At 52.0% G+C, this 17,359-nt stretch overlaps 1 protein-coding gene and 1 long non-coding RNA gene across 2 annotated transcripts in view; one reads left to right on the top strand and one right to left on the bottom strand.

Annotated features, from left to right (window-relative positions):
- Positions 1-12,680, top strand: part of ANO10 (anoctamin 10) — a 220,005-nt gene extending 207,325 nt beyond the window's left edge. The window contains exon 13 of the mRNA XM_082849149.1: positions 12,324-12,680. Coding sequence (XP_082705275.1) covers positions 12,324-12,392 — 69 coding nt within the window. The 3' untranslated portion in view covers positions 12,393-12,680. The remainder of the gene's footprint in view (positions 1-12,323) is intronic.
- LOC309968048 lies at positions 7,263-11,637 on the bottom strand. Its single transcript, XR_014326560.1, has 6 exons — positions 11,517-11,637; positions 10,824-10,989; positions 10,363-10,509; positions 9,183-9,281; positions 8,745-8,857; positions 7,263-7,385 (listed from the first exon to the last, which is right to left on the bottom strand). It is a non-coding gene; the product is annotated as an uncharacterized lncRNA (long non-coding RNA).
- Positions 12,681-17,359: the final 4,679 nt, after the last annotated feature.

The following is a 17,359-nucleotide window of genomic DNA, read 5'->3' as shown; positions in this document are numbered from 1 at the left end:
GTCTTTTCTCCCTTGTACAGTCTTGCCTCCTTTGTTGAAGATGAATTGACTACGTGTGTGGGTTTATTTCTGGGTTCTCTATTATGTCCCATTGATGTTATGTGTCTGTTTTTGTGCCAATATCACGCTGTTTTAATTACCGTAGCTTTGTAGTGTTGTCTAAAATCTGGGAGCGTTATGCCTCCATCTTTGTTTTTTCCCTCAGTTTTGCTTTGGCAATTCTGGGTCTTTTGTGGTTCCATATAAATTTTAGGATTATTTGTTCTAGTTCTGTGAAAAATGTCATGGGTAATTTGATAAGGATCACATTAAATCTGTAGATTGCTTTGGGTTGTGTGGCCATTTTAACAATATTAATTTTTCCAATCCAGTAGCAGGGGATATTTTTCTATTTCTTTGTATTATCTTCAGTTTCATTTATCAGTGTTTTACAGTTCCCAGCATATAGGTCTTTCACATCCTTGGTTAGGTTTATTCTAGATTTTTTTTTTTTTTTGGTGGTGGGGGGGGGGACACACTATTTTAAATGGAATTGTTTTTTACTTTCTACTTCTGATATTTCATTGTCAGTATAAAGAAATGCAACAGATTTCTGTATATTGTTCTTGTATCCTGCTGCCTTGCTGAATTAATTTATTAGTTCTAATAGTTTTTGTGTGGAGTCTCTAGGGTTTTCTATATAGAGCATCATTTCACCTGCATACAATGACAATTTTACCTCTTCCCATTTTATTTCTTTTTCTTATCTGATTACTGTATTAAGACTTCCAATACTATGTCAAATAGAAGTGGTGAGAGTGGACGTCCTTGTCTCATTCCAGAATTCAGCAGGAAGCCTTTCAGCTTTTCACCATTGAGTATTAGATTGGCTATGGATTTGCTGTAAATGGCTTTTATTATGTTGAGATATGTTCCCTCTGTACCCATTTTGGTGAGATTTTTTATCATGAATGGATGTTGAATTTTATCAAATGCTTTTTCTGCATCTATTGATGATCATGTGGTTTTTTACTTTTCTTTTGTTGATGTGGTGTATCACATTGATCCATTTGTGTTTCGAACCATCTTTGTGACCCTGGAATGAATCCAACTTGATCATGGCATATGATCCTTCTTATGTGTCATTGGATTCTGTTTGCTAATATTTTGCTGAGGATTTTTGCATCTATATTCATCAGAGATATCGGCCTGTAATATTCTTTTTTGGTAGTATCTTTGGTTTTGACATCAGGGTGATGGTGGCTTCATAGAATGACTTGGGGAGTGTTCCCGCCTCTTCAGTCTTTTGGAAGAGTTTGAGAAGAATAGGTATGAGTTCTTTGTATGTTTGGTAGAATTCCCCAGTGAAGCCATCCAGTTCTGGACTTCTGTTTGCAGGGTGTTTTTTAAATTACAAATTCTGTTTCATTTCTAGCGATCAGTCTGTTCAAATTATCTGTTTCTGGATTCAGTTCTGGCAGACTGCATGTTTCAAGAAACTTGTCCACTTCTTCTAGGTTGTCTATTTTGTTGGCATATGATTTCTTATGGTTTTTTGAATTTCTGTGGTATCAGTTCTTATTTCTCCTCTTTCATTCCTTATTTTATTTATTTGGTTCCTCTCTTTTCTTTGTGGTGAGCCTTTCTTCTTCTCTTTTCTTCTTGATGATCCCTGGGGGCCAGAGTTTGTTGATTTTGTTTATCCTTTCAAAAAAACAGTTCTTGGTTTTTTATTGATTTATCTCTTTTATTTCCTCTCTGATCTTTATTATTTCCTTCCTTCTGCTGACTTTAGGTTTTGTTTCTTCTTTTTCTAATTCTTTTAGGTCTATTTGAGATTTTTCTTGTTTTTCTGAAGAAGGCCTGTATCACTATGAACTTCCCCTCTTAGGATTGTTTTTGCTGCATCCCATAGATTTTGTATGGTTGTGTTTTCATTGTCATTTGTCTCAAGGCATTTTTTAATTTTCTCTTTGATTTCATCACTGACCCATTGGTTTTTTAGTAGCATGTTGGTTAGTCTCCATGTAGTCATTTTTTTCTCATTTCTCTTTCTCTGGTTGATTTCTACTTTCATGCCATTGTAGTCAGAGAAGATGCTTGAAATAATTTCTGTCCTTTTAAATTTGTTGAGGCTTGTTTTGTGCCCTAGTATGTAGTCCATCCTAGAGAATGTTCCATGTGCACTTGAAAACAATGTGTATTCTGGTTTTTTTAGACTGAGGTCCTGTAGATATTAATTAAGTCTAACTGTTCTATTGTGTCATTTAGGGTCTTTGTTTCCTTTTTGAGCCTGGAAGATCTGTCCACTGATGTCAGTGGAGTGTTAAAACCTCCTACTATTATTGTGTTCCCATCAATTTCTCCTTTTAACGTTTGTTAGTATTTGTTTTAATGTATTTATGTGCTCCTATATTGGATGCATTTATATTATATAATATTAATAACAAGAATATTATAACAAGCATAATATTCTCTTCTTGTATTGATCCTTTCATCATTTTATAGTGTCCTTCTTTGTCTGTCTTTATGGCCTTTGTTTCAAAGTTTATTTTGTCTGATATGGGTATTGCAACCCTCGCTTTCTTGTTTCCATTTGCACAAAATATCTTTTTCCATCCCTTCATTTTTAATCTATGTGGATCTCTTGTAGGCAGCGTGTTGTAGGTTCTTGTTTTATTATCCAATCTGTCACTCTATGTCTTTTGATTGGAGTGTTTAGTTCATAGACATTTAAGATAATTTATTGATAGGTATGTATTTATTGCCATTTTAAACCTTGTTTTCCAGTTGATTTTGTATTTCTTCTTTGTTCCTTCTTTTTGTTTTTCCTTTTGTGGTTTGATAATTTTCTTTTGTATTACACTTGAGTTCTTTTCTTATTGGTTCTTGTGAATCTACTGTATGCTTTTTTTATTTTTTAATTTAATTTTTTTATACAGCAGGTTCTTATTAGTCATCAATTTTATATACATCAGTGTATACATGTCAATCCCAATCGCCCAATTCAACACACCCCCACATCCACCCCCCCGCCACTTTCCCTGCTTGGTGTCCGTATGTTTGTTCTCTACATCTGTGTCTCAATTTCTGCCCTGCAAACCAGTTCATCTGTACCATTTTTCTAGGTTCCACATATATGCGTTAATATACGATATTTGTTTTTCTCTTTCTGACTTACTTCACTCTGTATGACAGTCTCTGGATCCATCCACGCCTCAACAAATGACCCAATTTCGTTCCTTTTATGGCTGAGTAATATTCCATTATATATATGCACCACATCTTCTTGATCCATTTGTCTGTCGATGGGCATTTAGGTTGCTTCAATGACTTGGCTGTTGTACTGGCTATTGTAAATAGTGCTGCATTGAACATTGGGATGCATGTGTCTTTTTGAATTACGGTTTTCTCTGGGTATATGCCCAGTAGTGGGATGGCTGGATCATATGATAATTCATTTTTAGTTTTTTAAGGAACCTCCATACTGTTCTCCATAGTGGCTGTATCAATTTACATTCCCACCAACAGTGCAAGAGGGTTCCCTTTTCTCCACACCCTCTCCAGCATTTGTTGTTTGTAGATTTTCTGATGATGCCCATTCTCACTGGTGTGAGGTGATACCTCATTGTAGTTTTGATTTGCATTTCTCTAATAATCAGTGATGTTGAGCAGCTTTTCATATGCTTCTTGGCCATCTGTATGTCTTCTATTTCTATTTCTATTCTAAGAGAAATGTCTATTTAGGTCTTCTGCCCATTTTTGGATTGGGTTGTTTGTTTTTAATACTGAGCTGCATGAGCTGTTTATATATTTTGGAGATTAATCCTTTGTCCATTGATTCGTCTGCAAATATTTTCTCCCATTCTGAGGGCTGTCTTTTTGTCTTGTGTATGGTTTCCTTTGCTGTGCAAAAGCTTTGAAGTTTCATTAGGTCCCATTTGTTTATTTTTGTTTTTATTTCCATTACTCTAGAAGGTGGATCAAAAAAGATCTTGCTGTGATTTATGTCAAAGAGTGTTCTTCCTATGTTTTCCTCTAAGAGTTTTATAGTGTCTGGTCTTACATTTAGGTCTCTAATCCATTTTGAGGGTTTTTTTGTGTGTATGGTGCTAGGGAGTGTTCTAATTTCATTCTTTTACATGTAGCTGTCCAGTCTTCCCAGCACCACTTATTGAAGAGACTGTCTTTTCTCCATTGTATATCCTTGCCTCCTTTGTCATAGATTAGTTGACCATAGGTGCTTGGGTTTATCTCTGGGCTTTCTATCTTGTTCCATTGATCTATGTTTCTGTTACTGTATGTTTTTAATTTGTGGTTACCCTGGTTTTCAAATATGGTAACCCATAGCTATAACTACTTGCTTTAGACTGACAGTCATGAAAGCTCTACGTTCTAAAAGATGTACATTATCCTCCTAGCCTTCTCCACATTTTGATGTCCATTTTACATCTTCATGTTTATCCATTGGCTGTTCCTGGTAGTTGTAATCACACTCAGAAAATTTTAAAAAAATTGTTTTAATCTATGTACTGGCTTATTTAACTGACCTTCAATCCTTTTATGTATCTGCCTTTCCTATTGTGATTTTCCCCTTTCTTATAGGTTCTTGCTTCATTTCTATTTAAAGAAGACCTTTCAATATTTCTTTTAGGATAGGGTTAGTATTGCTGTATTCATTCTTTTATTCTTCTGATTGAGAAATTCTTTATCTCTTCTTTTAATCGAAATGATAATCTTGCTGGGTAGAGTATCCTAGGTTGCAGAGTTTTCCCTTTCAGGACTTTGAATAGAGCTTGCCACTCCCTTCTGGCCTGCAATGTTTCTGTAGAGAAATCAGTTGATAGCCTTATGGGGGTTCCCTTGTAACTGACTCTTTTTCTCTTGCTGCCTTTAGAATCCTCTCTTTAACTTTTGCCATTTTAATTATGATATGTCTTGGTGTGGGACTCTCTGTACTTCTTGTCCCTGGATATCTGTTTCCTTCTTTAGGTTTGGAAAGTTTTCAGCCATAATTTCTTCAAATACATCTTGATCCACTTTTCCCTTTCTTCGCCTTCTGGAATTCCTATTATGTGTAGACTGGCACACTTTATATTATCCTATATGTCTCGTATGTTGCTTTCATTTTTTTCATTTGTCTTTCTGTCTGCTGTTCTGATTGGGTGACTTCTGTTATTCTTACAGATCACTTTTCGTTCTTCTGCATTATTTAGTTTGCTATTTATTGCCTTTAGCTCGGTTTTTATCTTGGCAATTGAGTTGTCTAATTTTGATTGTCTCTTTATGGTTTCTAGTTCCTTGTTACAGTGATCTCCATGTCTACTGATAGTCTTTCTTAATTCCTTCAGCATTTTTATTACCTCCTTTTTGAACTCAGCGGTCTGGTAGACTGGAGAGGTCTGTTTCATTGTTTTTTCTTTCGGGGACTTCTTTTTTTCTTTTAATTGGGAGTACTTCCTCTGCTTTGTCATTTTACTTTCATTTCTCTTACGCTAAGAATTTAGGAGAAACAGTTACGTACTGTGGTCTTGAAAGGCTGCTTTTATGTGGGAGCATCCCTTTGTAGACTGTGTAAGTCCAATATTTTTGATGCGAGGGCTACATTTGGTGTGGATGCCTGCCATGACTTTGCTCAGAGCATGCTGGCCACTGTCCCCTTGATAAGGGGTGTGTTTGGTGCTGTGGTGACCAGAGCCTGCACTGGATATTGGGTGGGGCTTCTTCTTTGGTTGTCACAGCCCTGTCGGGGGTAGGGTTTGCTCCCCAGTTGTTGGAGTTAAAGCCCCCAAGTCCGGTTCTAAGCTGCAGTGTGAGGTAGGTGAGACTGGAGCACTCCCCCTGGAAAGGAGTTGCTGGGTGTTCCTCTGCAGGGCCTGTTTGCTGGGACAGGCAACTCTGTGACACCACCCATCACCTGGTGAGCACACCCACAAAATCAGCCTACCCTCTACTGCCAGAGCGCGTGCGTCAGCTCTGCCTGCCTTCGTCACGTGCACACTCACAAAGCGGGAGCTCCGGAAGCTGTGCCCGCTGTGAGCATGGTGTGAATGAGGCTTCCATGACGGACCCACGCTCTGTCCCACACACACCCCCATTTGCGGCCTGGACCACATCCTAGGCCCTTCAGGCTATGTCCAAATAGCCAAACCAAGTCCTCTCCTCGAGTCTGTCCGCTGAAGCCCGAGTTTCAGCACCCAGGCACTGCGCACACCAGTAAGTGCGTGTCTCGGGCTGGGAAGTGTGGTGACGTGGCAGCAGTCAGTGTCGGTTCCTCTCTATCCTGCTTGTAAGCAAGCCAGTCTGTGCACACTCCTCTTGGGCAAATCCCAGGCTCCTGCAGCTACCTATCTGTCCTGGCTGAGCTCCCAGCCGGCGAGGGAGGTTCCCGGGGTAAGGAAACCCTTCCTCTTTCATGGCTCCCTCCCAGGAGCACAGGTCCCACCTTGATTCCCCCCTTTTTTCCCTTTAGTCTTACCAGGTTACATGGGGATCTTTCTTGCAGCTTCAGTTGTATGAGATCTTCTGCGCGCTTTCAGTTGGTATTCACCGTTTGTTCTTCAGGCGGCTTCTCTTTTTCTTTTGGTGGGGACTGCTTCCTCCACTTTTTCATCTAGCACTTTCAGTTGGTGTTCTGTGAGAACTGTTCCGGTTGTAGATGTATCTTTGACGTATTTGTGGGGGGAGGTGAGCTCCACGTCCTCTGCCCTCCACCTTGATCTCGTCCTCCCAAAAGATGATTTAAGAAGTAGATATTTTCTTTAAGTTGAACTGACATTTGTCTTCCCCGGGATCAGCTCATGCAGTTAATGAACTCGTGGACACTGGCATCTCACTGGTTGGGTGAGCTGGGCCTGGCCACCAGGTCTGGGAGCTGGGTTTGGACCTTCTTGGAGGAGTCCTGGTTTCCAGCTGGGACCAAGATGATGATCTGGCAACCTTCCTGGTGGCCCTTGACTTTCCCCTGTCATCTTCTCTCCACCCAGCTCTACCTGCATACCACCTTCCCTTCGCCAGAACCACCCCTGAGGGCTTGGGGGACTGAGATTCCTGTCTCCACTGGGTGACATCCTGAGGGGCTGGACCCAGGTCAGGGCAGGGAACCATCTGGAACTCCAAAATCCTGAAACTTCTGACATACAGCCCACGTTACGGCGTGTTTCCTATGACCCTATACACGTGACGGGCACATTTACGGTCCAGAAAGTGACGCTGACTTCAAGAACATGAACGTGTCTCGTTTATGCACCCACGAGAAGGGAGGCTTTACCTGTCTGTGCTGTTCTCGATGAGGTTGTCGGCTGAGCTGTCAGCTCTGGCTGCTGCTGTGGGCTTGGAGCTGGGCTTGGTTGCTCCTCCACAGGCATCTGTGGAGCACCGACTTGGTGCCGGAGCTTTTGCAGGCCCTGGGTGCAGAGTCAGGAGACCAGTTATTAGATGGGATAGAATGTTTAAAGCAGAAAAAAAAACAAAGTTCACATAGACAATTAAAAACCAGATGGTCTGAGTGGAGTGCAGGAATTAAAATAAAGGGATGTGACGGTGACGGGAGACTCCTCTGGGGTAAGTGATTTGGGACGGCTTATCTGGGGGAAGACAGGCTGAGGAGCAAAGCGCAGTGGCAGGGCAGGCGAAGCAGATGGTGATGAGCCTGCGGGAAGGAGGAGCTAGACTGGAGGCAGCGGGGCTGTGAGAGAAAAGTGGAGGCTTGAGTTTTCATCTCGAGTCTTTGGGAAACCCCCGTAGTGGCATGTTCTGGTCCCGTTTTAACACATGGCTTGGGCTGCGTTTGCACAAGCATGGGAAAGTTTGGGAGGTGGTTTCGGTGCAGCAGGGGCGACAGCCCTAAGGTAGGAGTTGGGAGGAATGGGGTGTGCTTGGCAGGTGGAGTCGACAGGACCCGATGGGGAGGGGCAGAGAGTCATCCAGGGTGACGTCTGCAGTTTGGGTCCGAGTAGCCGGCTGGTAGTGGTCCCTGAGATGGGGGCGACTGGGAGAAAAGTTGGCCGGGGTGGGAGGTGAGGGATTCAGAGTGCTGGCCTGTTTGGGTGTCAGCAAATCTCACACTTCTACGTTTTGTCAAATGGTAAAATGAACCAACCCCCCCCCCCCCCCCCCCAGGAAGAGGAGGTGGATGTAACTCCCTGCTGGTGCTGTCCCTGCACCTTGCTGCCCCTCCACCCACTGCTTGGGGTTGTCGGAGCCTGATGGCATCGCCAGGCCCAGGACAGATCTGGAGTTTTTAACTGTTACTTCCGAATGTGTTCAGCCTGCTGCTTGTTTGAGGAACTTTCCTCTAGATCTAACAGACAAAAATTGTTTTTGTGAAAATGCGGTACTTCAAAACGCCTGTTCTCTACTTCCCTTTTCACCTGAATTGCCAGACCCTTGCTTAATTTTGCCCTGACTCTAAGTACATGACCTCAAACAAGTGACAGGATAGAGGAGACATGCTTGTGGTTGCCGGGGTGGATGGGGAGGGAGGGCACAGCTGTGCACGAGGGAAGCGCCCTCTCCTGCTGGCCCCGCCCACAGTGGGCGGGGCTTCCTTCCAGGCAGTGGTGCTCTACCCCAGCTGTGCGATAGAATCATCCAGGGGAGCTTTGCTAACCCCCAGGCCACACCCCAGCCCATTAAATCAGGACGGAGTGGGGTAGGGGAAGTAGGGATGGGTGATGGCAGTGCTGTCACCAGGACTGTGCACCTGAGGCTGGCGGGACTCGGGGACCCTGGTCCCCCAGGTGCTGTTGCTGAGCTGAACTGACCCGAGAACCCAGTTCATGTTTGAGCTGCTGTCGTGGGATGAGATGGCCTGGCCGCAGAGGCCCTCAGCCTGGCTCCAGCCACTCAGCTCCACACTCACAGAGACCGGAGGCCTCTAGCAAACAAACAGGCAGAGATGAATGCACAGGTTTGGCCTGTCCCCAGCCAGGACCTGCCCAGATAGAGTCCTTCTGGGCAGGTGGTTGTTGCTTTGGGGGAAGGAGTAATGGAATAGCTGCTAACAGATTGAAAATTGCGCAATACTGTAATCAACTGATTTCCTGAGCGATGTGAGTAGAAGGATCCCAAAACTGGTTATGGGCTCAGCGAGGCAGAGTCTCTGCTGCGAGCCCGGGAGGATGAAGCCCCGTCTGAGGACTGCAGGTCTCAGAACACACTTCTGTACTTCTCCACAGGGAAGAAGGGATCTGGTTACTCACCGTTTCTCAGGTTAAGCTGCATGTCTGGCCAGCACGCGTAGTGATTCGGTTCCTGTTGCAGGCAGACCTCCGAGATACCCTGGGCTTGGTTCCAGGCCACTGCAATAAAGCGAGTCGCGTGAATTTTTGGTTTTCCAACTTATATGAAAGTTATGCTTACACAGCATTACGTCTATAAAAACAGTGTACATACCTTAGGTAGAAACTAATGCTGTTTGAAAAATGGCACCAACAGAGTTGCTCAACACAGGATTGCCACAAACCTTCAATTTGTAAAAAACTCAGTTTCTGTGAAGCACAGTGAAACGAGGTCCACCTGTGTAATCATTGCTAATAATGATGCCAAAAATCGGTCTGTGCTTTTTAGAGAGTAATTTGGAGCGTGAGCGTTTTAATGAAGCAGGAGTTGAGGAAAATTTCGCTCTCTCTTCATTCTGGTGCTTTTTATGGGGAAGAAGGCAGGACTTTTATCCTGCTTGTATTTTTAATAAGGTTTTGATTGAAGAATCCCCGAAGAAGCCAGTTTTTTCACCCCACCCTCCAGGCGGGGCAGCTAAAGAGAAGACGGCCAAAGAGCTGAGCTGCAGGCGGCAGCGTGAGGCCCTGAGGGGACGGCGCCTCCCCGCCAGAGCACACGCGGTGGCCTGGATCTGCCCGGCATGGCCCGCGACGCCGGCTTGCGTGCTGGTGAAGGATGGCAGACAGCAAACCAGTGACTCCCCGCCCTGGGTTTGTCCACGGAGAAACTTCGAGGGCTTGCTAAAAGTTCAGAGAGTCCTGGGTCCCTCTACAAGCCAGCATGACGGCATCTTAGCATCTCAGGGAGGTACCAAGAGTCTGCATTTAACAAGGTCTCAGGACCCTTAAGTGACCACAGGACCAAATGATCACCAGGGTTCCTTCAGAGCAGCAATTTCGTGCTTCTGGAGTTAGTTCTGCCAATGCCCACCATTTCACCAGTAGGCGAGGATGTGGAAAGCTTCGCTGGGGCGGGGGGCAGTTGCATCACAAGTTACATGACCACACACTGAGGGGTCCAGACCCAAGAGCAGTGGGCAGCGGCCGGTTGACCCAGGAGAAGCTGTCTCGAGGCCAGATGGCATCTGACCCCATCTTTCAGGCAGGAGCCGAGCAGGCCTGCCCCATTTGTGCAGGAAAGGTTGCAGCGTCGCTCACTGACCTCAAATCCAGTTGAACTCTTCACCTCAGGCAGGCGGGCCGCTGCAGTTTGTTTCCTCTCAGCTGCTGGGTTTCTTCTTGGGGCTTTAGCTACAGGTCTTAAGTTCTGGTCCTGCTCCCTGCCACTTCCCAGGGCCTCGGCACTGTGCTGAGGAAGGCCAGGTAGAGGTCATGGGGGCACAATAAGCCTTCCCGCCCCCCACAGGCCACGTTGCCTTTGGGGATCACAGAGCTCTGTGAGGCAGATCGAGCCCTGAGGGACCCAGCCATGGGACGGCCGGAGGGGTGGAGTGGGGTTGGCTCGACCCAGAGGCCTGGGGGCCTGTCACTCTTCAGCTTCAGAAGCAGCCTTGCTCCAGGACAGGCGAGGAAAGGGCACGAGTGGAGACAGGAGCTCCTGTGTAGACTGCCTGAGGCATGAGGGGCGGGGGGGGGGGGGGGTGTCCCTGCCCCGGTTCCTACCTTTGCTTCCAGCGGCGCAGTTAAGTGTAGACGAGCCCGTGACATCCAGGAACCACTACCCTTAGGAGCTGCCCTCAGCAGGGCAGGCACTGCGGGTGGGCAGTCGTCCAAGCCCAGTGGGTTCTGAGTCTCTTCCCCTGCCTGGGCCAAGCCCCCAACCTGGAACCTGAAAGAAGAGGCATCTTCGAGAAGCTAGGTCACTGGGTCATTCAGGGCAGAGGGCCCGTCAGATGGCTGCCCTCGGCCTCGCAAGGTCTGCGGGACGCTCTGGCCTGACGCCAAGGGGCTCCCCCCTCCGCAGCCACGCACGCGGGGGGGGGGGCTGTTTGCAGCTCACAGGGAGCCTCGAAGGCTTGTGGAGGGCAAGTGTGGCTGGTAGATTCTGTGACAAACTAGGGAATGTCGTATCCTCATTTTGATGCTAGTTTAGTTAAATTTATGTCGCTTTTAGTTTCTTACGGTTACTTGTCAAATCAGGAAATAGATTCATCTTCTGTGCCTCACCCCCTTTCTGTCTCTCATAAATAGACATGTTTAAAGGTCTCGTAAGTATTAAATGACACCAGCTGCAAGAGTCTGAAGTGCATCTGGGGGGAAATACTACATTTTACATCAGTAGTTGACAGTCGAAGTGGGCTCGTGAGAGGACGGGAGACACGAGTAACAGAAAAGGTAGCAGAGGCAAAAACTAACCTCTGGGGCCATTCGGGTGGCATGGCCGTTCTGCTTCTCCAGGTTTGTGAACTAAATCACACCGTCTCCGCCGTCCTGTCAGGCTGAAGGTCGCATAAACCCCGCAGCTGAGGGGTGCCTGCTCTAGGCCTGCTCAGAGGCTGCGGGAAGAGCCCGTCCCCACTCGGCACCTCCCCCATCAGGAGCCGTCCCCCAGACCTAGGCAGGCCCCTCCCCAGCCCAGATGGACAGGGGCCAGCTGCCGGGAGCCCATCTCGGCACGGCCCTGCGGAAGGCAGAACAGGCTAGAAGAGAGGAGGACTGACCGGAGTAACGGGGGCCTCCTGAGATGAGATGCTACAGGCCTAAAGGAGCCTTCGGGGAGGGAAGCAGGTTGCAGCAGGAGGCAGAGGCGTTCGACTTGCAGTCTGTGAACCGGCCTCCTCTCCCCGAAAGCCGGCGGGAGTGTGCACCGTGTCCAGCCCGTGTGGTGGTTGGGGCTCCCAAAAGGGGCAGCCAGGTACCCGGGCACCAGCAGCGTTTGTGCTCAGAGTCTTGTTTTCTCCATAAGTAAACAGCTGTTATCAGAAATCTCCGTGTGTATTTTAAGCCAAATCCCAAAGGAGTTATTCATTGGTTCAGTACCCAGGGCAGAGCTCTATGCACGCTGTCCAGCACCCAGGGCACAGAGGCAGCCGGGGCCCCGGGACTGGAGCAGCAGGACTCCCGCCGCCCCGGGGCCGTGATGCCGGAGCGGGGCCTGGGCCGCCCCTGAGGCGCCACCGCCCAGCCTCACGTGACTCAGTGTGTCCTGTGTTCTCTCAACAGCAGATGAAGCACGTGGCCGAGAACCTGAAAGAGGACTGGAGGGAAGGCGGGAAGGAGGAGGCGCCCTGAGGGCCGGTGGAGCCAGCGGGCGCCCTCCCCGCGTGGAGCCCCGCACGCACGCACGCACGCACGCACGCCGCCCGACCTTGCTCTGGAGCCGCCGCTGCCCAGCCTGGCACGTGGGCGAACCGCCAGCTCCCCGGGTTGCCCTCACAGTGACCGTCGGGTCGGCAGGCGGGGCGTCCAGCGAGGTGGCGTTGCCGACGCTCGACGACGCGAGGTGCCTCTCTCTGGCTCTGTCCTGCTCTGTGTTCACAGACCCTTTATTCACGGAACAGAGGTCACCAAGCTATTAAAGGCCTCATGCCCGCCTGACGCCTCCTTCCGTGTGTGGATGGAGCAGCCCGTCTGCTCCGAGCCGGGTCGTGGAAGGGGGAGCCGCCAGGGCAACCGAGGGCCGGGCCCACCTCGAGGCTGGGCCGCTTCCAAGGCGTGCGGAAGCCCCAGGGGTCCTCGGGAGGTTCTGCTGCCGCTGGGCCTTCCCTGGGGGGTGCGTGGCAGGGGCCGCTGGGCCACAACTAGGGGGGCTGTCCCGGCTGTGCCCGCAGGGGTGCAGCTCCCTCGCCAGCACAGCAGCCCCCGTCCCCCCGGAAACCGCCCTCCGGGCTCCTGGCTCTGGTCCAGCCCCGGGGACCACCCCGCTCGGGCCAGGCCTGGCTTCCTTTCCCACCAGCTGCTCAAAGTGCCCCAGACAACAGCCAGCCCCGCCCCACTGGGGCTCTCATAGCCAGGACACCGGGCCCATCTCGGGAAGGCCGGGAAGGGCGGGCAGGTCTAGACCCGTGTCCCTCGCTCCGAGCCCGGCCCCTCGGTTCCCTCCTTCACATCAAGACTGGGGGGGCCACGGCAGGCCCGCTCCACGCGTGTTTTTGGAAGCCCAGCTCTCCCGTCTGCCCCGCGTGGTTCAGCGGGTGCTGCCAGACTGTCGTCTTTGCCAGCATGGACACCTGTGGTCAGCCTTGCCCTGCCCTCTTGGTCTAAGGCCTCGCATGGCACAGGTACTCACTGGTGGTTCCGTGCTCGATGGACACTTTCTGGAGCATTCTTGTGTCTTAAAACACCAGGGAACGGTAGCCGCCACTCCAGTCCCGAGCCGCCAAGAGCTTCCCTGCAATTCCAGCCTGGGCGCCTGTGTTTGCTGGGAAAGGAGAAAGTTCAGGTGGGTCCTTGGACCCAGCTGTCTCCCCCAGAGCGGGTTTTGGGGACCAGTCACGTGAGTGCAGTTGGGTGTGAGGTGGTGGGTTCCGGGTGGACCCCATCAGCTCACCTCCCCACCCACGGGCTCACAGCTGCTCTCCAGGCTGGCCCTCCTCGCCCTGCGACAGTGCGGACCCCGGGCTCCCTGCACTCACGACTGTCTTTCCCAGAAGCCTCCCCCTGCCCTTCCTCAGTCTGACGCAGCAGAACCACGTCACTTACCCAGGACTAAGCCAGTCATGCTCGGGGGAAACGGGACCGGGTCAGCCTGGACGCGGGGACCCACCTCACTGGGGCGGGCTCCTGGGCCTCGGGGAGGAGGAGGATGGACGTGGGAGCCGGTCAGGTGGAGACAAGAGGGAGGCTGGCAGGAAGGCGATGCCGCGTAGGCCCGCTAGGCCCCCGGAACTCCTCTTTGTGTCCCAGCGCTCGGAGTCGGTGGCGTCTGGCTCGTGGCAGGTGCCCAGGAGCAGGGGTGGAAGAAACCAAGGTGTCCTTCACTGCACGTCTCATAGTCCCTCATCACCCTAACCGGCCTGAGGGAGACACCCAGGATGACGCTGCCCACTGCCGCTCACCGGCCCCCGTGCGTGAGGAGGATGCCCGGCAGCGCTCCCCCGGCCCGCTCCCGCCCCTGCTGCCCCGCTGCCCTGCTAGCCCTGGGGTCCTCGTGCCCCACCCCCAACTCAGCTGCACTGCTCCCCACTTCTCCCAGACACCCCGAGGATTCCGGCCGCGGGAGAGCCCTCCTCTCGTCGTTCCTAGCCCGCCTTCCCCCGTGGAGTGGACAAGAGCTGCAGGCACTGCCTACCTGGAGCAGGTGAGGCAGGAGCCCAAGCCCGGGTGAGAAAAGGTGCATAAAGCGATGGCGCCAGCAGGAGGCTGAGGCAGCAGTGTCTCCCGACCGAGCAGGGAGCGGGCGGCCGGGAACCCGGTCTCCTGTGCACACAGCCCGCCCCGGTTCTCAGGGCGCGTGAGGCCTTGCCCACACCGCAGTGACCCCAGGTCTTTGGACCCAAGCCCGGTCACCAGACGGCTCTCGAGGAGCCGCTGTGTGGGCAGGTCCCCAGAGAAGAGCCTCAGCATCTGGGGAAAGCCGGAGACAGGTGATGCCCCCATTCCCGCACGAGCCCCATCCCGCCGGCCCTGCTGCGAGGGTCCCAGCGAGACGAGGCGTGTGCAGCCGCAGAGGTGGCCCTCACTGGGCGTGACGCTCTCTGGGGCAGAGCCAGGCCGCAGCGCCGCTCCTTGCCTGCCGTGGCCTCTCCCCTGACTACCACCCTCCCTCAAGCCATGAAATACAGACTGTCACTGAGTCCACAGATTGTCAGTGCGCCCTGGCCCAATTCACTTCTCAGCCCGACTATCCCCTCTCACGCCACCAGCATGACATTCAGTTCTGGGCCCGCTGACAGTCACTGGGCCTCCGGGGGCAGGGGCTGGGCCCGTGCCCCCCACACAGGCGCCCCCTTGCTCTCTATGGTCAGCCTGGTGGGCCTGCTGCAGGCGGGGGGGCAGGCAGTGGACCCTTCTCTCCCCCCTGGTGGCCACACTGACTGGAGCCCCACCAGCGGCTCCAGAGCTCAGACGTGAGAACAAATCTTTATGCTGCTGACTTCTGGGAGGAAACCAGAAGCAAATGGTTAGGGATACCCAGTCCCAGTCCTACAGTGAAGCCGGAGGCCACTTCCCTCCTTGATACGCCCTCTGGGCCTCAGTTTCCTCCTATTGTCCCTATTTTATAGATGAGAAAACTGAGGCACAGGGGGCTTCGGGGAATTCACAGCAGCGTGGCCCACATCTGCCAGGACGGTGCTTGCAGCCTGTACCAGGCCCTCGGCCCCAGCGCTCTCTCAGCCCTGACCCTGGAGCTCCTGCCCTCCTTCCAGCAGGAAACTAGCAACAAGAAGATGGAAGACCAAAGGCCACAGAATGAGAACCCTGGGATCCAGACTCTTCCTGACCCAGTTTAACCCACGGCCCTGCAAGGACAGCCCCCGGCACCGGGCAAGCAGCAGGTAACGGCGAGCTTCTTGCGGGTCAGCCAAGTCCGAGGACTGCCCTCCGTGCCCCGCCCGAGGGTGGCCTGAAGAGAGGGGACCTGACAGAAGTGGAGCCACCAGCACCTTCCAGGGCCACCAGGGACTGGAGGAAAGACATGACCCCTCTGCCGGGGCAGCTGTGTCCTCAGGACTCTCCAGCCTGGGAGCACCCCTGCGTCACCACCACGAGGGGCCACAGCCTCTGCAGAGGAAGGAAGGCGCTTCCCCGCGTCCTGACAAGAGGCCCGACTGTGGTCTCTGGCGTCTGTACAAGCAGGCACCCGGGAAGGCTATGGGACGCTCCTCCTCCCAGCCTCCTAAGAGTCAAAGTTAGGAGGTCTTGCGAGCTAGCTGGGGCCCCTGCAGCCAAGCCCTGCACTGGGTGGGCAGTGAGGCTGGCATCAGCAAGTGGGTCTCAGAGAGTGGCCGCAGACCCCAAGAGAGAACCACCTGCACCCTGTTCACTGCGGATGCTCGGGTGCCGCCACCCAGGCCTGAGGAACGGGGTTCTGGCAGCTTGGCCTGGGCTCCACGTCTTTGAGGATGCCTGCAATGGATGTTGCCACACGCTGCACGCTCTGGAGTGTGAGAACTGAGGGGAGCAGAGGCCCTGCCGGTTTCTCCCCAGGAGGGGCCGATGCTAACAGCCCCGCAGAGCCTGCCTCCTCCCCTGCTGCCTCGTCACCAAGGTGCCAGGTGGGGGCCCCCACGGTCTGGCAGGGATCTGGAGCAACAAGCACCTCCCTCGCACTGGATAGGCACCCCTGGGCCTGAACAGGACCTGGGGCAGAGGAGCAACGGGGCGCAGGACCAAAGAGACCTTCCAGTTCCAACACCCGGCGCTGGCATGCCCCACGACCCTTTGAAAGCCCCTGGGATACCTGGGCAGGTCAGAGGCAGAGCCGCCACCACTCAGGAGGGAGGGGACGCCAGGCTTCTTGCTAACTGGTCTGTGAGCCTCACGTGATCAACTAACGTAAAAGATGGCATTTTCCCTTGAGCTTGTGGCACAGATCACGCAGATGACACGTGGCCTCCTCTCTGGACCTTTCTGGCTGCTGGTGAACTCCCTCGGGGGACCGGGAGAACGCGGCACAAAGCATCGGCATCACGTGGCTCCTTCCGCTACCCACTGTCTTCTCCTGTGCACAGCCGAGAGCACCGCGGCCCAGGCAGGAGGACACGGGAAGGGCACAGCGGGTGAGCCCAGGTCTGCTGACCCCCGCCCCGGCAGGTGTCCAACAGGCCCAAGGTGTGAAGGCAGTCATCTGCTCGGGACCAGGAAAATCATCAAAGTGCCGAACAAAGGACCAGAGGGCAACTCAGTAGCGCAGGCACAGATCCACGCTGCCCTTTACACAGCTGTCTGGCTCAAAAACAGGAAACAAGTATGTTTCCACACTAAGGGAGGCTAAGAGCCACTACAGTGATCTCTGCCCCGCCCATCCCAGAACACAAGGCCGAAAACTGGCACCGCAGGGCTGATGGAGTCAGCTAAATAAACGGGGAGACCAAGCGTGGTACCAGCAACTGCCTTCCAGGACCCGCCCGACTGCCCGCCAGCCGGGGCGCCCTGCCTGTGCCCTGGACGAGCAGCCCCTGGCATTTGGGCCACAACTGAAGGAAGGATGCAGGTAGGGATCTGCGTTAGTAACCTGAACCGACCCAGTGATGTGCTGACTCCCACCTGAACCGTGTGCCCACTGGTCCAGGTATTTGCTGTGCTTCCTACACAAA

This window comes from Leucopleurus acutus (genome assembly GCF_964270905.1).
Source record: "Leucopleurus acutus genome assembly, chromosome: 10".
NCBI lineage: Eukaryota > Metazoa > Chordata > Mammalia > Artiodactyla > Delphinidae > Leucopleurus > Leucopleurus acutus.
The sequence above is the reverse complement of the archived record's forward strand: the minus strand, read 5'-3'. Positions and strand labels throughout refer to the sequence as shown.